This window comes from Poecilia formosa, unplaced genomic scaffold (assembly GCF_000485575.1).
Source record: "Poecilia formosa unplaced genomic scaffold, Poecilia_formosa-5.1.2 Scaffold6, whole genome shotgun sequence".
In the NCBI taxonomy this organism is placed as follows: domain Eukaryota; kingdom Metazoa; phylum Chordata; class Actinopteri; order Cyprinodontiformes; family Poeciliidae; genus Poecilia; species Poecilia formosa.
The window spans coordinates 3,032,813-3,050,768 of NW_006799945.1; the positions used below are offsets into that span (position 1 = coordinate 3,032,813).

The 17,956-nt window shown below is 36.5% G+C and overlaps 1 protein-coding gene across 6 annotated transcripts; it reads right to left on the reverse strand.

Moving 5' to 3' along the window:
- Positions 1-1,106: 1,106 nt before the first annotated feature.
- On the reverse strand, positions 1,107-12,798 carry LOC103148655 (calsenilin-like). 6 transcript variants are annotated; one of them, XM_016679531.1, is made up of 10 exons: positions 12,610-12,798; positions 9,382-9,556; positions 5,707-5,709; positions 4,123-4,247; positions 3,334-3,403; positions 3,044-3,114; positions 2,061-2,168; positions 1,878-1,982; positions 1,645-1,707; positions 1,107-1,566 (listed from the first exon to the last, which is right to left on the reverse strand). In XM_016679531.1, exons 1-10 carry the CDS (start codon positions 12,613-12,615, stop codon positions 1,519-1,521), a joined length of 774 nt encoding a protein of 257 aa, XP_016535017.1. In that variant the 5' UTR covers positions 12,616-12,798; the 3' UTR covers positions 1,107-1,518. The 6 variants fall into 6 exon arrangements, with proteins under 6 accessions (XP_016535017.1, XP_016535023.1, XP_007567590.1 ...); XM_016679537.1 differs by lacking the exon at positions 12,610-12,798 and adding an exon at positions 4,412-4,414 and having other exon boundaries at positions 6,294-9,473; XM_007567528.2 differs by lacking the exon at positions 5,707-5,709 and having other exon boundaries at positions 12,610-12,797.
- Positions 12,799-17,956: the final 5,158 nt, after the last annotated feature.

A 17,956-nucleotide genomic window follows, 5' to 3' on the forward strand; every position in this document is an offset into this window, starting at 1 on the left:
ATATAAGAATAGAATAGTTATGAAATTTAAAAAAGTGAATAGAAGAAGCTGTTTACAGCCGTCTGTAAACAGCTGTAAACATTCAGACCTCAGACGTGGTGCTGCTTTAAAACTGAAAACTTGAAAAAGGAAATTTTTACCATTTTCTAATAACTTTAAAATAGAAACATCTTGAGAAATTAGAAGTGCTCTTATTTCCCATATTTGTAGTTTGATTCTATTGGATTTAGCCTTTGTGATGACAGGATGAGTGTAATAATTGTTTTTTTTTTTTGTTTTTTTCATTTAATGGGGAAAAAAAAAAAAGATACCTTACCTTTCTGTCTTGTTCCACAGATTGGTTCTGATGCTGAAGCTGTGGACTCTTATCAAGCAACACTTACAGTGCAGCAGAGCAGCACTTTGGCTTTCATTATCACCTCCATACCATCACCCAGCATCCAGTTAAGCCCCGCCCCCCAAAACAAACTCATATGTTCAACAACGGGCCTACAGGACAGCCTCAATGCTTCTGCTGATGCAGGTGTTATCCACCACCCCATTATAGGATAAATGAAAAGCTGCTCCATGATGTGGGCTGAAATATATAAAACCATTTAGTAAAATAAATAATTATTTGAAATAAGTTAATATCTTTAAGGCCAGATTTACATGACAGCTTGTGAGAAGCGATTAAAACACATAACTTCCATCAAGTCGCCTCATTGAGGGCGAGTATATCAGACAGCAAAATGGACTTTAGACCCAAGTTTAGCGAGTCAATCAGCAGCAAATACTATTGCCCTGATCTGAAGTGTTTTTATTTTTTTATTTTTTATTTTTTTATTTTTTTAAATCTTACAGAACAAGATGGACAACTGCTGTCTGGAGGAGTCAGGAATTTAAATATTTTTCAAGCCTGGATGAGTATTGGAAAAAATAACATGGTGTAAAACAATATTTGTATTTCAAAAACTGACTTCCTCTCTTTTCCATCCATCTAGGAAATTAGTTGCACATGAGAAGCATGTGTGCAAATTTCCTCCCAAAAACACAGTTTAGAAATAAAACAGGCAGATATGCTTCCCAGTTTAAACATAAAAAAAATCCAGGCAGGACACCACAGCAAAGTTTAATCACCACAGTGTTATTTCATAATAAAGTATTCTTACGCACTTACATTTTAAAGAACATTAAAAAAAACAACAAAAAAAAAACAAAAAACAACAACAAATCCTTTGTTTGCATCCAAAGCGTTTTTATCACATGCTTTTACATTCATGTGCATCTTGAAATGAGGGCGCTTTTACATAGAAATAAACATTCTCATGCAAAGAAACAGCTTTTAAAGTGATGTGGTGGATACTGCACAGTTCTTTGCATGTTCACATTTTACAGGAATGGTTGCCTAGTTTATTTAAACATGTGCCCAAAGTGTTTTCTTGCCAAAAATCATCTCCGTTAGAATACAATTGGCATTACTTCAGCGTAAGAGCTTGAAGGAGGAAGCATCAAAAGGTCCAGTTTTCTTTACAGAAACTAAATGACGTTCTCAAAGAGCTGCATGGAAGCCATTATATTTTCATCCTGTTGAGAGAAAGAAAAACAACATGGATTTAGACGATTATTACCGAGTCAATTTTGTCAGTCTGTTGATCACTTTACCTTTTGGCAGGTTTCTATGAATTCATCTATTGTCACCACTCCATCCCTGTTTCGATCCATTTTCTAACAAGTCAAAAAAGAGATTTGTTCACTCAAGAAATGGAATAAAAGTGGGCATTAGAAAAGCATTTTGATGTTAAGCTAATTTTGAGGGAAATCAAAACTCCTCTGACCAGAAATAGATGTAAAATTTGGATGCAATGATAAAAGAAAAACATGTTGTTTTAGTTCACCTGGAAGAACTTCTCCACATGCTCAAACGGAGAATCATCTCGTACGCTGGGTAAGGTATACCTGCCCATCATGTCATATATGGAGGTCATTATCGCTAACATTTCCTGCAGGAGAAAAATGAAACAACAGATGAGCAACAAACTACAGTGTATCTAGTTTGGGAACTTTTTTGCAACTGTTACCTCCTTTGTAATGTAGCCATCTTTGTTGATATCATAAAGATTAAAAGCCCAGCGAAGTTTCTCTGTAACAGAGCCTCGAAGCAAAACAGACAGACCTAACACAAAGTCCTGTGAAGGAGATTGAAATGTTTTTCCTTAGTTGTCTATAAGCAACAAGGCCCTGCAAAAGAATTCATCACTCTTGGACCTTTCCACCTTTTGTCAAATTACAACTCTGTACTTTGATGCATTTTAGTGGGATCTTATACAATGGACCAACACAAAATATTTCTTAACTTAAATCACTTCTAAATTGTGATTTAAGTATTTTATGCATGAAAGTCTTAAAAGTGTGGCAGATGTATGTGTGCAGACCTGCCTCAGAAGGAGTGGCCATCTGCTGCATCCGACTGCTTAGAGGCAGCAGACTTTAGACTGAGGTAAAAATTTACTTGCAGCATGACAAAGACAATAAACATACTGTACCTCCACAGAGACAATGAAAGGATACAGCTGCAAACACACCTGAATAAAATGGCTGAATTATCATGAATTTACTAGTTGATAAAATTGTTTTGAAGCAGATCCATATCCAAAATCCTGACATTTGAGACTTTTGGTTTAGATTAAAGCGTAATCATGTTTAATTAAGAGTGGCCTAGTCCAATCCAGGCCTTAATCCAAATCAGAATGTGTGGAAATAATTTAAAGCTCTCAAAAGTTCTCTATTCAATCAGACTGAGCTTGAGCTATTTCAAAGAAGACGGAGGGCAAAAATGTTTTATATGTTCCAAGTCTGTGCAAAACTAGTGGAACCTACAGATCATACGACTCTCTGCCACACAATTTGCAATTATTTACTGCTTTGTGTTGGTGAAGCATATGCAGTTTCTCTAAAACATGTTGAATGTAACAAATGCTTGCTTTAATACTTTTGCAACATCCTGGATCACTACTTAAATAGCTGTGAATTTAATCAAAGCTGCAGCCGCTGACACACTCACCACAAATCGAATGGAACCATTTCTGTCTATGTCGAATGCGTTGAACAAAAAATGAGCATATCTGGTTGCGTCTGAAAGAAAATACGATATTAAAATTCAAAAACTAATGCCCTGGTTTGACAAAAAGTTATGTACAGTATATTCTCATGGTACGGAAAACAAAACTGTTATGCTACACTGTTGGGTTAGGAAAGGAAATGAAGGAAAAATTACCATATGAAATGCACCTTTGGAATAATTATTTTAGTGTTTACATTTTGCATTTTAAAATTCAGATTATATATGGTTACCTCCTTGAGGGAAGAATTGTGAGTAGATGGTTTTGAATGTTTCTTCGTCTACTAACCCGCTGGGACATTCCTGTTGACAGGGAAACAAGTTTCTATAATGTGTTTAGTCAACAACAACAACAACAACAACAACAACAACAACAAAACACAACCCAAGAATTTAAAGAAGGTATGCATTATTATTATTATGTATATTTCACTTACTTGATTAATCATCACTGAATTATTTTTACTTTTGAACAGATTGACCCTGCCTCCTCTGGCAGAAATGTATAAAAAGTTTTCAAATAAATTGATCTGTTATTGAAGTGGCACAATCTCCCGATGAAATGTTTAGAAAACTCCTTACTGTGAGTTTGGCACCAAAATTCACACATTAAAAATTAATAATTAGAACCAAGAGAATTCATACAGAACAGATTTAACTTTTACATTAGTAACCCATAACTTCAAAATGAGGTGACTTCCCTTAGCCACTGTTCATAATAGGCAACACAAGAGAACATACAACATCAATCACATTAGGCAGATAGAGGTTTATTTTCACAACTCATAAAGTGTTAAGACAGCTAAAATAAATGCTGAAACCACTAACTTTAAGGGTGCTAGATATATTTTAATCTTAAAGTTTTTTGTTGTTTTTTGTGCAGATTTTTGTTCAAAGGTGTCAAAAATTGTGTGGAATCTGGTAAAAAAAAAATAAAAATACATTTTAAAAGTTCCCCACTCAAAAAAACAAAACAAACTGAAATGTAATTACACACAAATATCTAAAACCATTTGCCCTACATTTTTGAAGCCTCTGTAGAGCGACTGCAGCTCCTTCCTGGTGAACTGCGTCTGGGCTTGGAGCTGGTCGAGGCCCTCTGGCTGGTGCCGCACCATGGAGAGCTCAAGGTCACTGTCGCTGGTGTCTGCCGGACAGAATCAGACAAAACAGGGGGAGGACAGGAGAAAGAAAAGAGGGAGGAAACAGCGGTAAGACCAGAAAGAAAGAAGAAAGAAAAAGAAAGGAAGGAAAGAAAGACTCGGGAAGAAGGCAAAACACTGGAAAACCAAAACGAGAAAAAGCACCCACCATCTTTTAGGAAACATAACAGGAAGTTGAGAACGATGGCGGAGAGAGAAGAAAAGAGGGATGAGAAAATGGATGAGAGACAGAGTGGCATCAGACAATGAACAGTTTGAGACGAGAGCAATAAAATGAGATTAAATAATTTCTTGAGTTTGAAAGAGTGGGGCAAAATTAGGGGAGCATGTAAAAAAAAATTATGCTGATATGAATGAAAATAATTTATGAGTGCATAAACACAGCGAACCTCCTCATTGTGGACACCTGGCAGTCACACACTGATACTCTGGCCTAGGTCTTTATTTTGGATTAGACTTTCTTTGCATTATGAAGGACAAAAAGTGTCACAATTACATAAACGAATAGGGTGGAAATGCCACTTGCTCCTGTTATTAATATGATTGGCAACTTGTGACTTGCCACACAGTTTAATCAATCATTCACTCCATTTGAGAAACTGCAATGCAGGACAGCAAATATTTAGTGCCAAAGTATCACAATAAAATAGATAAATAAGTCAAAATGATTTGCACAAAATAAATAATGAATTTGCAACTTAAATCTTGAAATTTAAATAATTAAAGCATCAATCACTCTGAATTACTTAACTGAAAGTCCTATTTTACAGCACTAAGCCATAAATTTAATTTATTTGGACAAGGTGAACATCTTAAAGAAAGTGTTTCGTCTGCAGGGTAACCACTCAAATGTTAAAGACTACTTTATGAACAACAGTGACATAAGGAAATATGAAATAATAATATTTTCAGTTGATCTTCACATTTTATATTCAGTTTTTCCATTTAATTATCTATGACTTTTTACAATTTATTAAAAATATACATACTTTATATAATTTTACTTAAAACACTACATATATAATGTATTTATTTGACATTATTTATGAACCACGGCGATTTGAGTAAAAACTATGCATATACAATCAATAAAAGTATTTATACTTCATAGATACTGCAAGTTTCAATTAATAAGTTTTACATTTAGATATTTCTACATTTATTGTTTGGCACATTGAAATAATTCTGACTTTATACACCTATAATTTATGGAACTGATTCATGTCCTGTTTTGATTACAATATATCTAAAACATTTCATGACATTTCTTTCACATCTGTGACCTTGTATCACTTTTGGCACATGATGTTTGCTAGGTGACAAGTAGATGTCCACAATGTAAAAAAGGTCCAGTCACACTAATACAAACTAGAGTGAAGTTTAGGTGGATTACACTAATCAACGGGAGGAAATTAATCTGATGATGATGATGGAGCTACTCACCGTCTTTACAATGATTTCACACATGAATAGACAAAGAAGAGGTGAGGAAGATGGTGAAGGAATGAGAGGGAAAGAAAAGAAATATGAGACAAAAATGCAACTTTTACCAGGCGTGCACATTAAACATGTGCAAATAAACAAATGTTTATAATTAAGAAAACATTCAAAATGTAGAAATACAAAGATACATTCTGCAGGAGACTTAAGTGGAAATGTTTTATTAACAAAACATTTGGTTTAAATCAGAAAAACTCTATAAATGTAATAAGGTTGTATCGTTACATTGCAACTCAGTTAAGAAAGACTCAAAATTTACCCTAACCCTCTTACCTTCCAGTGACAAAGGCTCCCAAATCCCAAACTGTTTGAGAACAACAAAAAAAAGTCCAACAACAACAGCAATGGCAATGACTCCCATTCCTTCTAAACCCATTATTCACAAATATTAGATGTCAGCTCTGAAAATGCTGCTGGAATAAAAAAATGTAAGCATAAAAAATAAATATATTAAAAGTAGTGTCTCTTTTTCTGAACTGACAAATCTATTGATCCACCTTTTTGTTAGAAAAATATCACCTGCTGCCTACCATCTCCTTCATCCATCTAGCTCCATCAGTTCATCAGAGACATTGCACCAGCATCAGCAGATACGAACTGATTCACGCCACTGACCAGCCGACAAAAAGGATAACGCATGAATGAGGAACATCCTACTGCCCAAGTTTGACAAGTTTGACCGGGGCGCCTCAGTAAAAATAAAAGTCAGAAACTCCGATCACCAAAAAAAAAAAAGTCCAAAGTTGTCCTAATTTGCAGAAACATCCATCTGAGCCTCATTTCCAGGTTTAGCTCCAGTTGTCTGCTGTGAAGCAGGTGTGTACATGTGGTGCCACTGAGCATAGGAAGTTCTTTACTAATGGCCTGTGACTTTATGAGCCCCGTCATTTCAGTGATGCAAACTGTAAAACCAGGCATTGATCCACATCTGCTGATGGCTGGGATTTGAGTAGCACTTAGTGCAAATGAGCCTGTGTAATGCTGCCCGTATCTCCACACTTGGTCAGTGATAGACTCAGTAAGTAAAGTGGTTTTAATCACATGCAAGCAAATACCAGACGTTTTTGACTGGGTGTTTTTCTAATGTGATTAAACTGGATGGTGGAATATCCAAGTTGTGAAGGTTTACTTCGGAAAAGTGAATACAGTGCTGCATTTATTACCAGAGGTTGAATGGTTGTATAAATAAAGTATTTTAAACACTTGCACAGACGTTTTGATCAGGTAGGTTGGCAACACAGTGCAAGTGAAGAAGAATAGTTCGCAACTGATGAGTCTGCAAAACTTAATGGACTCAGTTTAAGCATCGGAGAGTGCTAATCAATCGATGGGAGATGAAATATTGGTCAGAGAAAGTGTACAGCATATGCATTTTGACGCAGGATTTATGTAACTTTGAAGTTTCACCAGTATTGGTCAGCTAACTTGTGAATCATCCAGTAAAAAGTATGCTAAACTAAAAAAAACCCTGCCAAAATCCCAAAGTATATAATATTTTTATAGCATTTTAGTTGCACAGATGCAAAAGATCTCAATCTCAGTTTTGCTACATTTATACAGAATTTTGAAGATAGTGCCACGTCTTAGCTGTCACATCTAACCACAGCTATTGCTTTGTCGAATGTTCTCACCATCCTGTTCTTCTTCCACCTAAGTTTTCCATATTATCTTTACCAGCTTTATTTATAAAGTATTACTAAAGCAAAGTGCTGCACATAACTGCCTGCATTAAAAGGAAAAACATAAAAAATATGACACGAATGATAAAAGATTAAACACAATAAAACTAATTGAAATGAACAAGGCCAAACTAAGTCTTTACTGGTTCTCAATACTGTTGAGTTTAGCTGCTTTGTCTTTCAGCCACCTCAAAAGAGAGATACAGTAACTGTTAAATATACAGGATCTGAACTTATATATGTAAAAAATAAAGCAACAACGTGTTGTTTAATGTACCTTAAGTGCTGACCCACCTGTTCTTCTATTAAATACAAATGGAGAGCCGTGAATTAAACATGCAAAGATACAGGCAGAGCAGTCTGCGGCCTCATCACCAGGATTTAATGACTGCAGAGAAAGCAGCATTAAGGCTAATCTAGTTTATCAAGCAGTCGCTTCTCATCTCATAATAAACTTTCCTTTTGCTGAACTTTTGGGTTTCTGGTTTTATTTTATTTTCACAACACTGCCTTCCACAAAAAAAAAAAACTCAAGAATTCAACATTTCAGTTTCAAACAGATTTAATTAAACCTTAAACTGAAAAGGACAAAAAGCAAAATAATGATTTGTTTCCTCTATTTTCAAACGGACAAAACAAACCTCTAGGGCTTCCAAAACTTTAGCCTTTTGGTTTTTACTAGCATGCTTTTCTTCCTATATCTGGTTCTGGACTGGTTCTTTTACTCTGTTTCAGTCCAAAAGATATGGTTTTCTTTCTGTTGTCTTCCAGTCAATTGGCCTTGAAGATGGAGAGTGAATTAATAGATGCTCTTAAGTTTACAAACCAGTAGATGGCGACAAAGTAATTATAATGTGAAGGAACGTTGTCACGCAAAAATAAAACTTTACATTAATTTTGTGCAGTTCAAGTTCCAGATTTGTAAATCTACTTGTAGTTATATAGTTTTTAGTTTTTGAAGACACTTTAGAGGCTAAACTGTTAGCCGATTAGCAGCCCTGCGTTGTTTTCTTGAATGTATAATTTCTCGCTGCTTTTAAGAGTCTTGTAAAAGTATTTATGATCCTTTAACTTGATCACATTTTGTCCTGTTACAACCACAAAGTTTCACACTTTTTATCGGGATTTTACGTGACAGACCACACTATAAGTGAAGTGGAAGGAAAATGTCGTAGTTTCCAGTTTTTTCACAAATGACAAAAACTGAATCAATGCGCAATATAATTCCCTTTAGTGGCAATTACAACCCATATTTGTTGGTAATGTCTTCACCAGTTTTGACCAGTAGGACACATGCAGAACAAAGCCTAGTTTGCAGATGTAACGTGACAAAGTGTGGAAAAGTTCAGGGCGTAGAAACACTTTTGCCAACCTCTATAAGTACTGAAGATGCTGCTAAGTAAAATTACATGGAAATAGCAAATCAAGGCAAATGTGATATTTATGAGACAAGGGGAGACAAGTCTGTGTCATCATGTCTGCAGAGAAGCATGGTGTCAATAATTTAAATCAACCAAATGGGAGTGGCTTGGTAAGGACACATTCAAATAAAAATGAGGAGCATACCTTTATTTTTTTTTTGCTTAAAAGGAAAGAATAAAAATGAACTAACAGCAGTGAGTTAAGAATGTAAACTGAAGTTTGTTTGCTTTTAATTCAGGAACTCTGCAATTCATTTCCTGACAGAAATAAGTTATAACTTAGAAAAGGTTGGATTAGATACCAGAAAATATTTTTCAAAGCCCTTAATACTGAAAGTGAAGGAGGATGGTGAGCAATGTTGAATTTAAAATAACATCTGAAGCAGATCCTGCGACATTGATGCATTGTGTATGAAGGTGTGCACCGCTACTGTAATATTCCTGCTCTGCAGTCTGGCCTGTGATGTTTTATCATTCAGGGCATCAGTCTGCTCTTATGTCCTCCCTTGTGTCTCTACCTGGCCCTTGCTGCTTGGTGCTGGCGATTATCCACTTGACGAGGCAGCACTTCATCAGCGATTTGCGTGAAAGTCGGGGTCTCTGCCACTTTGAGCCCTCTGTTTGTCCCCCCGGGCTGGGATCTTTGCCGTTGGCGTCAGGGAGCAAATCGCCGTCCACAGTCTTCTTCTCTGCCTGCAGAAGAGAACCAAACTAATCTCCTGATTTGGTGTGACTCTGCATTAGCACATTAATTGACTATTATTTAATTAAAGGTTGCTTTGATGTGATATTACAGAAAGTTGCCGAGGAACCCTGGTGATAACAGCTTCTCCATTATCTTTCTTACAATTAGCAGCAGATAATATTCTGATGGTTCTGGCTCTGAAATGCATAACCGCTCCCGTTCTGCAGAAAATCTCTCAGTACTGTCTTCAGCTACCCTCATTGCACTTTTACAGAAACTAAACTAACGCATGTTGAAAACAGCTCTTTATCACACCGCAGTGAATGATTTAGTGAACAGAGGGAAGAGATATTTAAGAATAAATTAAAATTCCCATTAATGACATGTGCAATTCAATAATTTATCTTCCTTTACAGAGACTGAAGCAACTGAACTCAGTTTCTTTATATGGTTCTAGGTCTGTCATGACAACACATTTTACTGGACAATAAGTTGTCCCAAAAGTTATTGCGATAAGCAATACAATTGTTGTTTTGAGTCCGTTCTCATGTAATAACGCAAGAGCAAATTCTCAAAGGTCAATAAACTTTAAATTCTAGTGAACATTTAACACTGGAACAGAAAAAAAACATTTTAAATATCCAAAATAAATGAACAAAACAACAGAAACAACAAATACAATCAATTATGAAGTTTCTGCAAACATAGCTGCCCTTCAAAGAAATGGTCAATTTGAGACGAATACACCAGACTGAAGATTTTGTTTAAATTTATCACGCTATATTGGTTTAGTGCTTACAGGTCTACATGGTCCAGAATCAGAACAAATCTCAAAGCACTTTGGGAGAGTCAGTGCAAAGCTTCGGCTACTACAGCCACATCATTACACACAAAATCTGGGTGTAACGATGGACTCAGTGTCATGAAGTGGAGTGTTTAGTGGTGAGGAGAAACGCGATTGGCCCCAGGTTGAAGTGCAAAGATGACGGTTTAATGGAGATCAGACAGGACACAAAAAATCCAGGCAGCACAGGTGAGCAGCGGCAACAGCTCTGACTCTGTCAGCAACTGGCACATGCATTCGACAACTGAAGTAAAACTTCTGATAAAAGACGAGGACCCAACAGGGAACAAGAGACACAGGTGGGTATAAATACACAGGGACAGTAATCAGGGGAAACAAGGGACAGTTGGGAATAATCAAGGGGTAGATGAGACACAGGAAAAATCCTCACACTCTGACCTGAACCTTCAGAGACACATAGGAACAATTACGAAGTCAGCCTTGTGTCATTTAAAAAAAACATTCTGGTATTAAAGGACAAATACCCCAATAAGATCTTGGGAAACTCATCCATGAGTTTATTTTAGTCACATTGATTACTGCCACAGTGTCTTCTCAGATGTGCCTAAAAGAAAAATCAATGAGACAGCTGCAGCTGATTCAGAACACTGCTGCTTATGTTCTCACCAAACCAGTCCTCACGCTGGCTCCCTATAGCTCAAAGAATAGACTTTTATTAGTTTATAAATCACTGAATAGCTTAGCACCAAAATACAGTATGACTCTGTTGCTATTGCATTAATCTTCCAGATCTCTCAGGACTTCTGGTTCAAGTCTACTCTGCGTCCTCAGAACAACATACGGAGCCGCAGCATTCGGTTTTTATGCTCCTCTGATCTGGAAAAAGCTTCCAAAAAAGCATCAAAACGACTGAAACAAATCTTCAAATCAAAGCTAGAACTCCACTTGTTTAGAGTTGCTTTGGATTGATGTTAATCATTTTTATCTGGATTCTAATTGTTCATTATGTTCCCATATTATTCCACTGCAAAATAATGTATTTTTCTTTGATTGTCGCTTTATGTTTTTATCATATAAAGCACTTTGAATGTCCTTGTTGCTAAAAATGTGCTGTATGAATGAGATTGCCTTGTCTTGATTTAAAATAATAAAGCTAATGTTATGATAAAAGACAAAACTGCTGTTTGAGCGTCTTGGTCCCTTTTTTCACCCTGTCTGAATACAGAGACAGTGCAGCATCCAGTGTGGTGCTCAATAATTTACACACCTTTAATCTGCATCAATAAAAGATCAAAGTTACAGCTGCTGTGTTGAGGTGTGTGACGACTCCGGCTTTGTGAGCGACGAGTAAAAGCGATGCTTGATGAACCCTCCAAATCTTCATGAAAGGTAACCATCATGCACCTGTGCAGACGTGCATTCATGCCACCCACACGATTACTCTTAAAAATGCATGAAGAGCAAAGTGAAGTCTCATGCATTTATGCAGCGCAGATCCATGTGAATAGTCTGAAAAGCATCTAAATGCCTTAAGTTTTGCAATCAAAATTTATTTTCACGTCAGCAACATGTTTTGATGTCATGATAATGTTTGTGCTTAAATGTAGAAAGTTACATTCTATGTGCTACAGAAGAAATCTATATTTTTCTGCAGCTGCTTTCCAGGAAGCTTTAGTTTAAAATAGAGAAAGGTTTATCATCAACAGACGTGTTGCACTGTGACATTCTCCAGGAAACCATCTGCAGGGTTATGAACTCAGTGGGAAATGGACCACTGCTGATCTTCACATATGGTGCAGCATGGTTTTGCCCACATGGAGTTTCTGTCACGATCTCTGTCGCCATATGCAGACTTTCAGTTTCTCATTACATTTCTTTTTTATTATTATTTTTGCCTCTGCATTCTGACATGTTTTCACTTCACTAATCACGAATTGGCATTTTAGTCTTGTTTTCAGATACTTTTGAACAAAACATCTGCCCTTGAATGAAATCTCGAATGCAACACTTTTCTTCTTGCAACTTTAAATTCGAGCACATCCACAATAGGTTTACACTTACAATGTTTTCTAACTTTTTATCGTGAAAAATGCACCACTTTAGGTTGTATACAAATAAGTTTGCGCCTTTATTTTGAAGTGATAAATCCCAAACCAACACAGGGCTCTCATAAATAACTAAAACACCCATTCACATGCTGCTTGAATCTCAATCGGTAACACGTAAAAAAAAAAAAGTGATAAATTCCTCCTGTACCTGCATTGCGTCTGGATTTCAGATGCTCCTTTGAAGAAAAGTCGCTTACAGCAGCCCTCCTCCTCCTGACGACCCTCACTGAACTGCAGCAGCAGCTTCAGCTTCATCAGACAGACAGCGGATATTTAAAGGAGGAGCAGAGCCGCTCACACGCCGGAAAGCTGTGACAGTCATATGGTGAAGCGCCAGAACGGGACAGGAGGAAGGGAGGCGTGGATCAGGTGTTTACATCATGACAGATGTTATTAAAAGAGCCAGATTACAAGCTGTGTGGGAGATGTGGGTGTAGACTCAGACAGTGTGAGACTCTCTGAGGAAATTAAAAAAAAGGAATTGCTGTAATCTTGTCTACATTAAATAAGACAATTCTCATTGCTCCGACAGTTTGCTAAGATTGACAGCTTTTTGTTTTGTTTTGCTTAGCCTTGTTTATGTGCTTTTGTTTTTAGTTTAAGTTGAAGTCGGGAATATTAAAGTACTCATATAAGAATATTGGAGCATTTCATGCTTTTCTAGACTGCAAAAGCAACAATTTTTCTCTTTTTTTGTCTTATTTTTTGTGGTGTTAAATCTCTAACATAACCATTTTATTTTATGCACAATTTCTGAAAAGATAATTGATGTGAAATATTATTTTTTAAGGTTTCTATTATGTGGATTTTCAGTACTTTATCATAATTTCATAACTTCTGTTCCTGTTTTTTTATTGTTACATTAGTGAGCATTGGAAAGTGTTTAAACCTCAGATCGCAACACTTTAAAACAGAGTCTTCGTGTGACTTCCGACAAAAAACCCACCAAGCACACTTCCCTTCATTTTAACTTTGAAAGGAGAAATTGAATCTGAATCGGGGAACATTCTGTGCATACAGTCAGGGTTTCATGTTATCTGGAAGAGTAAATTAATCAGAGTACAGGAAGCTTCCAAAAATACTCTGAAACTTTATCTCGAACTGTGAAAGTGGAGGATATTTTCTGCAGTCTGTCTATAACAAGATGAGGACTGTGAGCTTTGGTAACAAGCTGCAGGAAGAACATTATGCAGCCATATTTGACTTTGTGAGCATAAGTTAAAAACGTAGGGGTAAAACTAGATGTGTCCTTCAGTTTCAATAGAAATGTTAATCAGTAAAGTTTCCTCAATGTCTAGGATTAACCTTTTCCTTGTATGCATGACTTGAAAACAGTGATCCACACATTAAATGTTAGAAACGTCATTGATTAACACTTGAAACTTAATTTTGTGATGGTTGTAAAATAATCAGAAGGCAGTAAAAATTTTATTAAAAGTTATTAAATTTAACTTAAGGATTCCAGTATGACAACTAGGACCGACTCTATCACTCAAGCAGTGATTAAACAACCAGATAATGGAGGCGCCAACAGGTGTTGTATGAGGTAAGAAAGTAATATTTTTATTTGACATTTTTACAAAATGTCTGATAGATTATAGCTACATTTCTGAAATGCAGCTCAACCCTCACAAGGACAACATGACTGATTATTTGGAGAAAAGTAAGACTTGAAGAGCTTCACTAAAAATAAAGTATTTTAGTTCCATGTGCCTGTACACATTGGAGTAAAAACGCTGGCCCAGAGAAAAAGATATTAAGGGTTGTCTGAATTACAGCTATAGCCATAAATTGGATTTCTCCACTGTGGCAAATTTGAGATTGTTGTGATCGGTAGTTTTCTGTGTCTATTTTTGGGTTTTTTCTGTGTTTATTGTGATCCTGTTCCCTGTCAGTCTCTGTGATGTCCTGTCCTCCCTGTCTTGCTTGATCCCAGCTGTGTCTCTCCTGTGATTACCCTCCCAGTGTATTTAAGTCCACCTGTTGTCTCTGTCTCTTGTCGGGTCCTCGTCTTTGTTAGCGTCTAATGTCGCATGTTGATGCTCTCCAGTCGTACTGATAAGTCCTGGTTTGCTTAGCTCTTGTTTTTCAGTCTTAAGTTATCAGTTGCTACCGGTATTTAGCTGTTGGCTAAACTCTCTGCCGTGCCGCCTGTTCTGGACTGTTTGAGCTTCTATCGTTAAATTCATCATCATCTTCATCACAACCTGGGTTCTCTGCGTCTCTCCTCACCACCTCTCAACCACCACGCATGACAGAGATGAACTGGGATCCTTAAATCCCTTGACAAAGTGCCGGTTTGTTAGGTTCCCATGCTACTGCTCTCAGACATTGGAAATAAATCACCATATAAACTTCACTTCTTTAACTCAGAGTAGAGACTTTGCCATTACAACTTCTGCAAATCTAATGCCAGATTTCAGTATTTCATCTTCGTCAGTCCAGCAGCTTTCAGCTTTCTTCTTGTCTGCTTTGCACTGCTGTTGTTTTTTCCATTCATACTTTTTTTTACACTTTCTCAATTTCAGTGTCTTGTTATTGGATTTTATTAGGTTGTGACTGTGAAAGAGGAAAACAAGTGTTTTGTTTTCACTGCTGTTAACCCAATCTGTAGATATTTGTATGCAAAACAAGCATTTATCACAGCCAGTAAACCCATTTTGGTTATCAGTTTTAAAACACTGATAACCAAAGTTATTAGAGGTAGAGGGCTGCTGTGAGATTTACTGCTCAACATATACATTTAATGTTTGGCTCCAAATGTTTTCTTTTTCTATTTATAGTCAAGAAAACAATGTAAGGCTGTGTAATGACATCTCTAGCACCATTCTCCACAGCGAGGGACGTGTTCAAACTCAATAACGTCGAGATGTGCGTCCTCCTACAGTTTCCTCTCTTTCTGCAGACAGCAAGGTTATTTTTAGCCTCCAGTTTCCCAGGTGCCATCCACACCAGCTCTGGGTTTAATTCAGGGTTTGTGTTGTGCAGAACAGATGTGCTCTGGGAACGTATCCGAGTGTGTCTAAAGAAGATTTTGTTTTATTTCCTCTCTTCTCATAAATGTTGGGCTTTTCTCTGAACCGACATGCATGACTGCATCTGCACATATGGCTGCTCATTGTTTTTTTTTTTGGTTGTTTTTTTTTTATCAGAAAGTACTTATCTCATGAGATTAAAACACTCAGATGTAACTGTATGTGTTGATATTTTTGCTATTCATCCAGGTTGATTAAAATGTAGATTAAAATAAGGATATTGATTAATTGAACTGGAGATAAACTGCAGACTTTTTTCACTTTTAAGTCATTTTCACTGCTGCCATAAATAGATGTGCAGCATTGCAACACTTATCCAGTGAAAACTGAAGACAACAATGTTTTTTTTTGTTTTTTTTATTTTGCTCATTGTCTGGTTGATAAAATCTTTTTAGCTTTGTCTTTATTGAATTTTATAATTCAACCCAAAAGACAGACCTCTCCACTTGCCTTTGTTGGCCCACTCTTGGATTTTTTTTTCCCCAGGAGGATGATAGAAACTATAATACAGGAGCACTTTGATTCCTTAATTAACTTCCCAGCTCTAATCCCCTCCCTATTTTCATTACGTTCACAAATGTTGTGCTAATCATTAGCGTTAGGCAGCACTGAAGGTCACAGGTTAATCAAAGTACGTGCTGTTATTTCGTTCCCCTTCCTGCAAATCCACAGCGCACGTGCGGTGGAGCAGATAAAACTTTTATATCTTACTGCCTGTCTCTTCTTTCCAGTCACTGCACATCATAACTAATGCAACACACACTGCATGTGCGACCTGATTTTCTGAAAAGCTTCTGCAATCTATGCATCAGGTTGGAATAAAGAGACAGAATGAGCATGTTTGGCTGTTTTTAAAAGCATGAAGCGTCAAGATGATTTACGCTGGATTTTGTTTTAACTTTGTAGATATTGTGCATAACGAATGTTGCATCTGGATTGCGTCTGTGGTAAATGGATGAAATACTTTATTCCAATGAGTTTAGGAGAGAAAAGGTCATCCCAAGATCAGTTGCCTCTTTATCTGAATGCCCCCTTAAAACTTTCTGATTGTATTCCTGCCTCAGTGCAACGCAAAGAAATAAGAGAAACTATAAAACAAAGTAACAGAACAGCTGTTCTTTATGTTGCAACTCAAAAATTCAGGACAGTGTAAAAAAAAAAATCCTACCTCTGATTTTTCTGAGCCACTTAAACCTGAAAGTTTTCCGTCTCTTCGTTTAAAAATGTGCAACAATTGTTGGATACAAATGATTGTTTTATATTCTACCTGTGTGAGAATGATTACAATTGGAATATCTAAACTAATACAGAATTAACTTTCTCTGATCTCCTTCAAAAAGGAGTTGATACTTTAAGTTACATTTATGTCCCTTATGTAAACAGACTCAAAATCTGTGAAAAGTCAGTTTCGAAATCAGTTACCTATCTCAGATGATGACTTATGCTACATTTAAAGAATCAAGGAGGATGATTATGAATAAAGATATTTATTTTATCAAATTAAACATGCAGTATGAGAGATATTTAGTTCAAATCACTATTAAATAAATTACAAATCCTATTGTAGTTCTCAGTTTTAACACCAGAGGGCGCCACTGAGCATGCCATCCTTTCATAGGGGCTGTAGTGAGCCAGCGAAGGGGTTGTCCTGCAAAGTGTACACTTAAAGGAACTTCCTCTTGGACAGACGTGCGTGAGGAAAAATAATAAACACAAAGCACTTTCTGAAAGTTTCTAGGATGTGAAACAATGTGAAACCTGAACCAAAACACACACCTTTGAAAAGAGATGGCTTACAGTTTTATGGTTCCCTGTGGTTGTTTCAGGAACAATATTTCTGTTGATAATGTCTCCACCATGAACAGAACTCAGTCCAGATATGGCTGAATCTGAGAGAGAGGGACAAGTTGTTTTAGATGTCCACAAATCACAGATAATTGATCATTATTGGCAGAGATGTGCTTTGGAACATTGCTATTTGATCAATCAAAAGATCAAAATTTAAAGCTTATAAATTAACATTTATTATTATTATAAACAGCACACCAGAAAACATACAGATGATGTTTTGCAGGATTAATCAAAAATCTGCCTAATCAGCTTAACAAGTATTCAGCAAAACAAAGCCTTATTGGTGTAGTCTCAAGTTAGCTGACAAAATCTGATTCTGAGTTTACTTCCCAGAAATATGTTTACAATAAACAAACACTGACCGACTGAATTAATTTACAGAGCCTGATGTAACATCTTGCAATTCTGGTAATTCTGCCGGGTTTTTTTTTTAGCTTGTTTCAGAACAAACTTTATTTAACTGAACCAACGCGATCGAAGCCTCAGATTGTGTAAACCTCACGCAATGTCGTGCAAAAATATTAATACAGGAAGTTGACATTATGTAGCATTATATCCACAAACTTCTCTAAAGTTTATTGGGATAAACCAGCAAGTGGCATGCTAGTA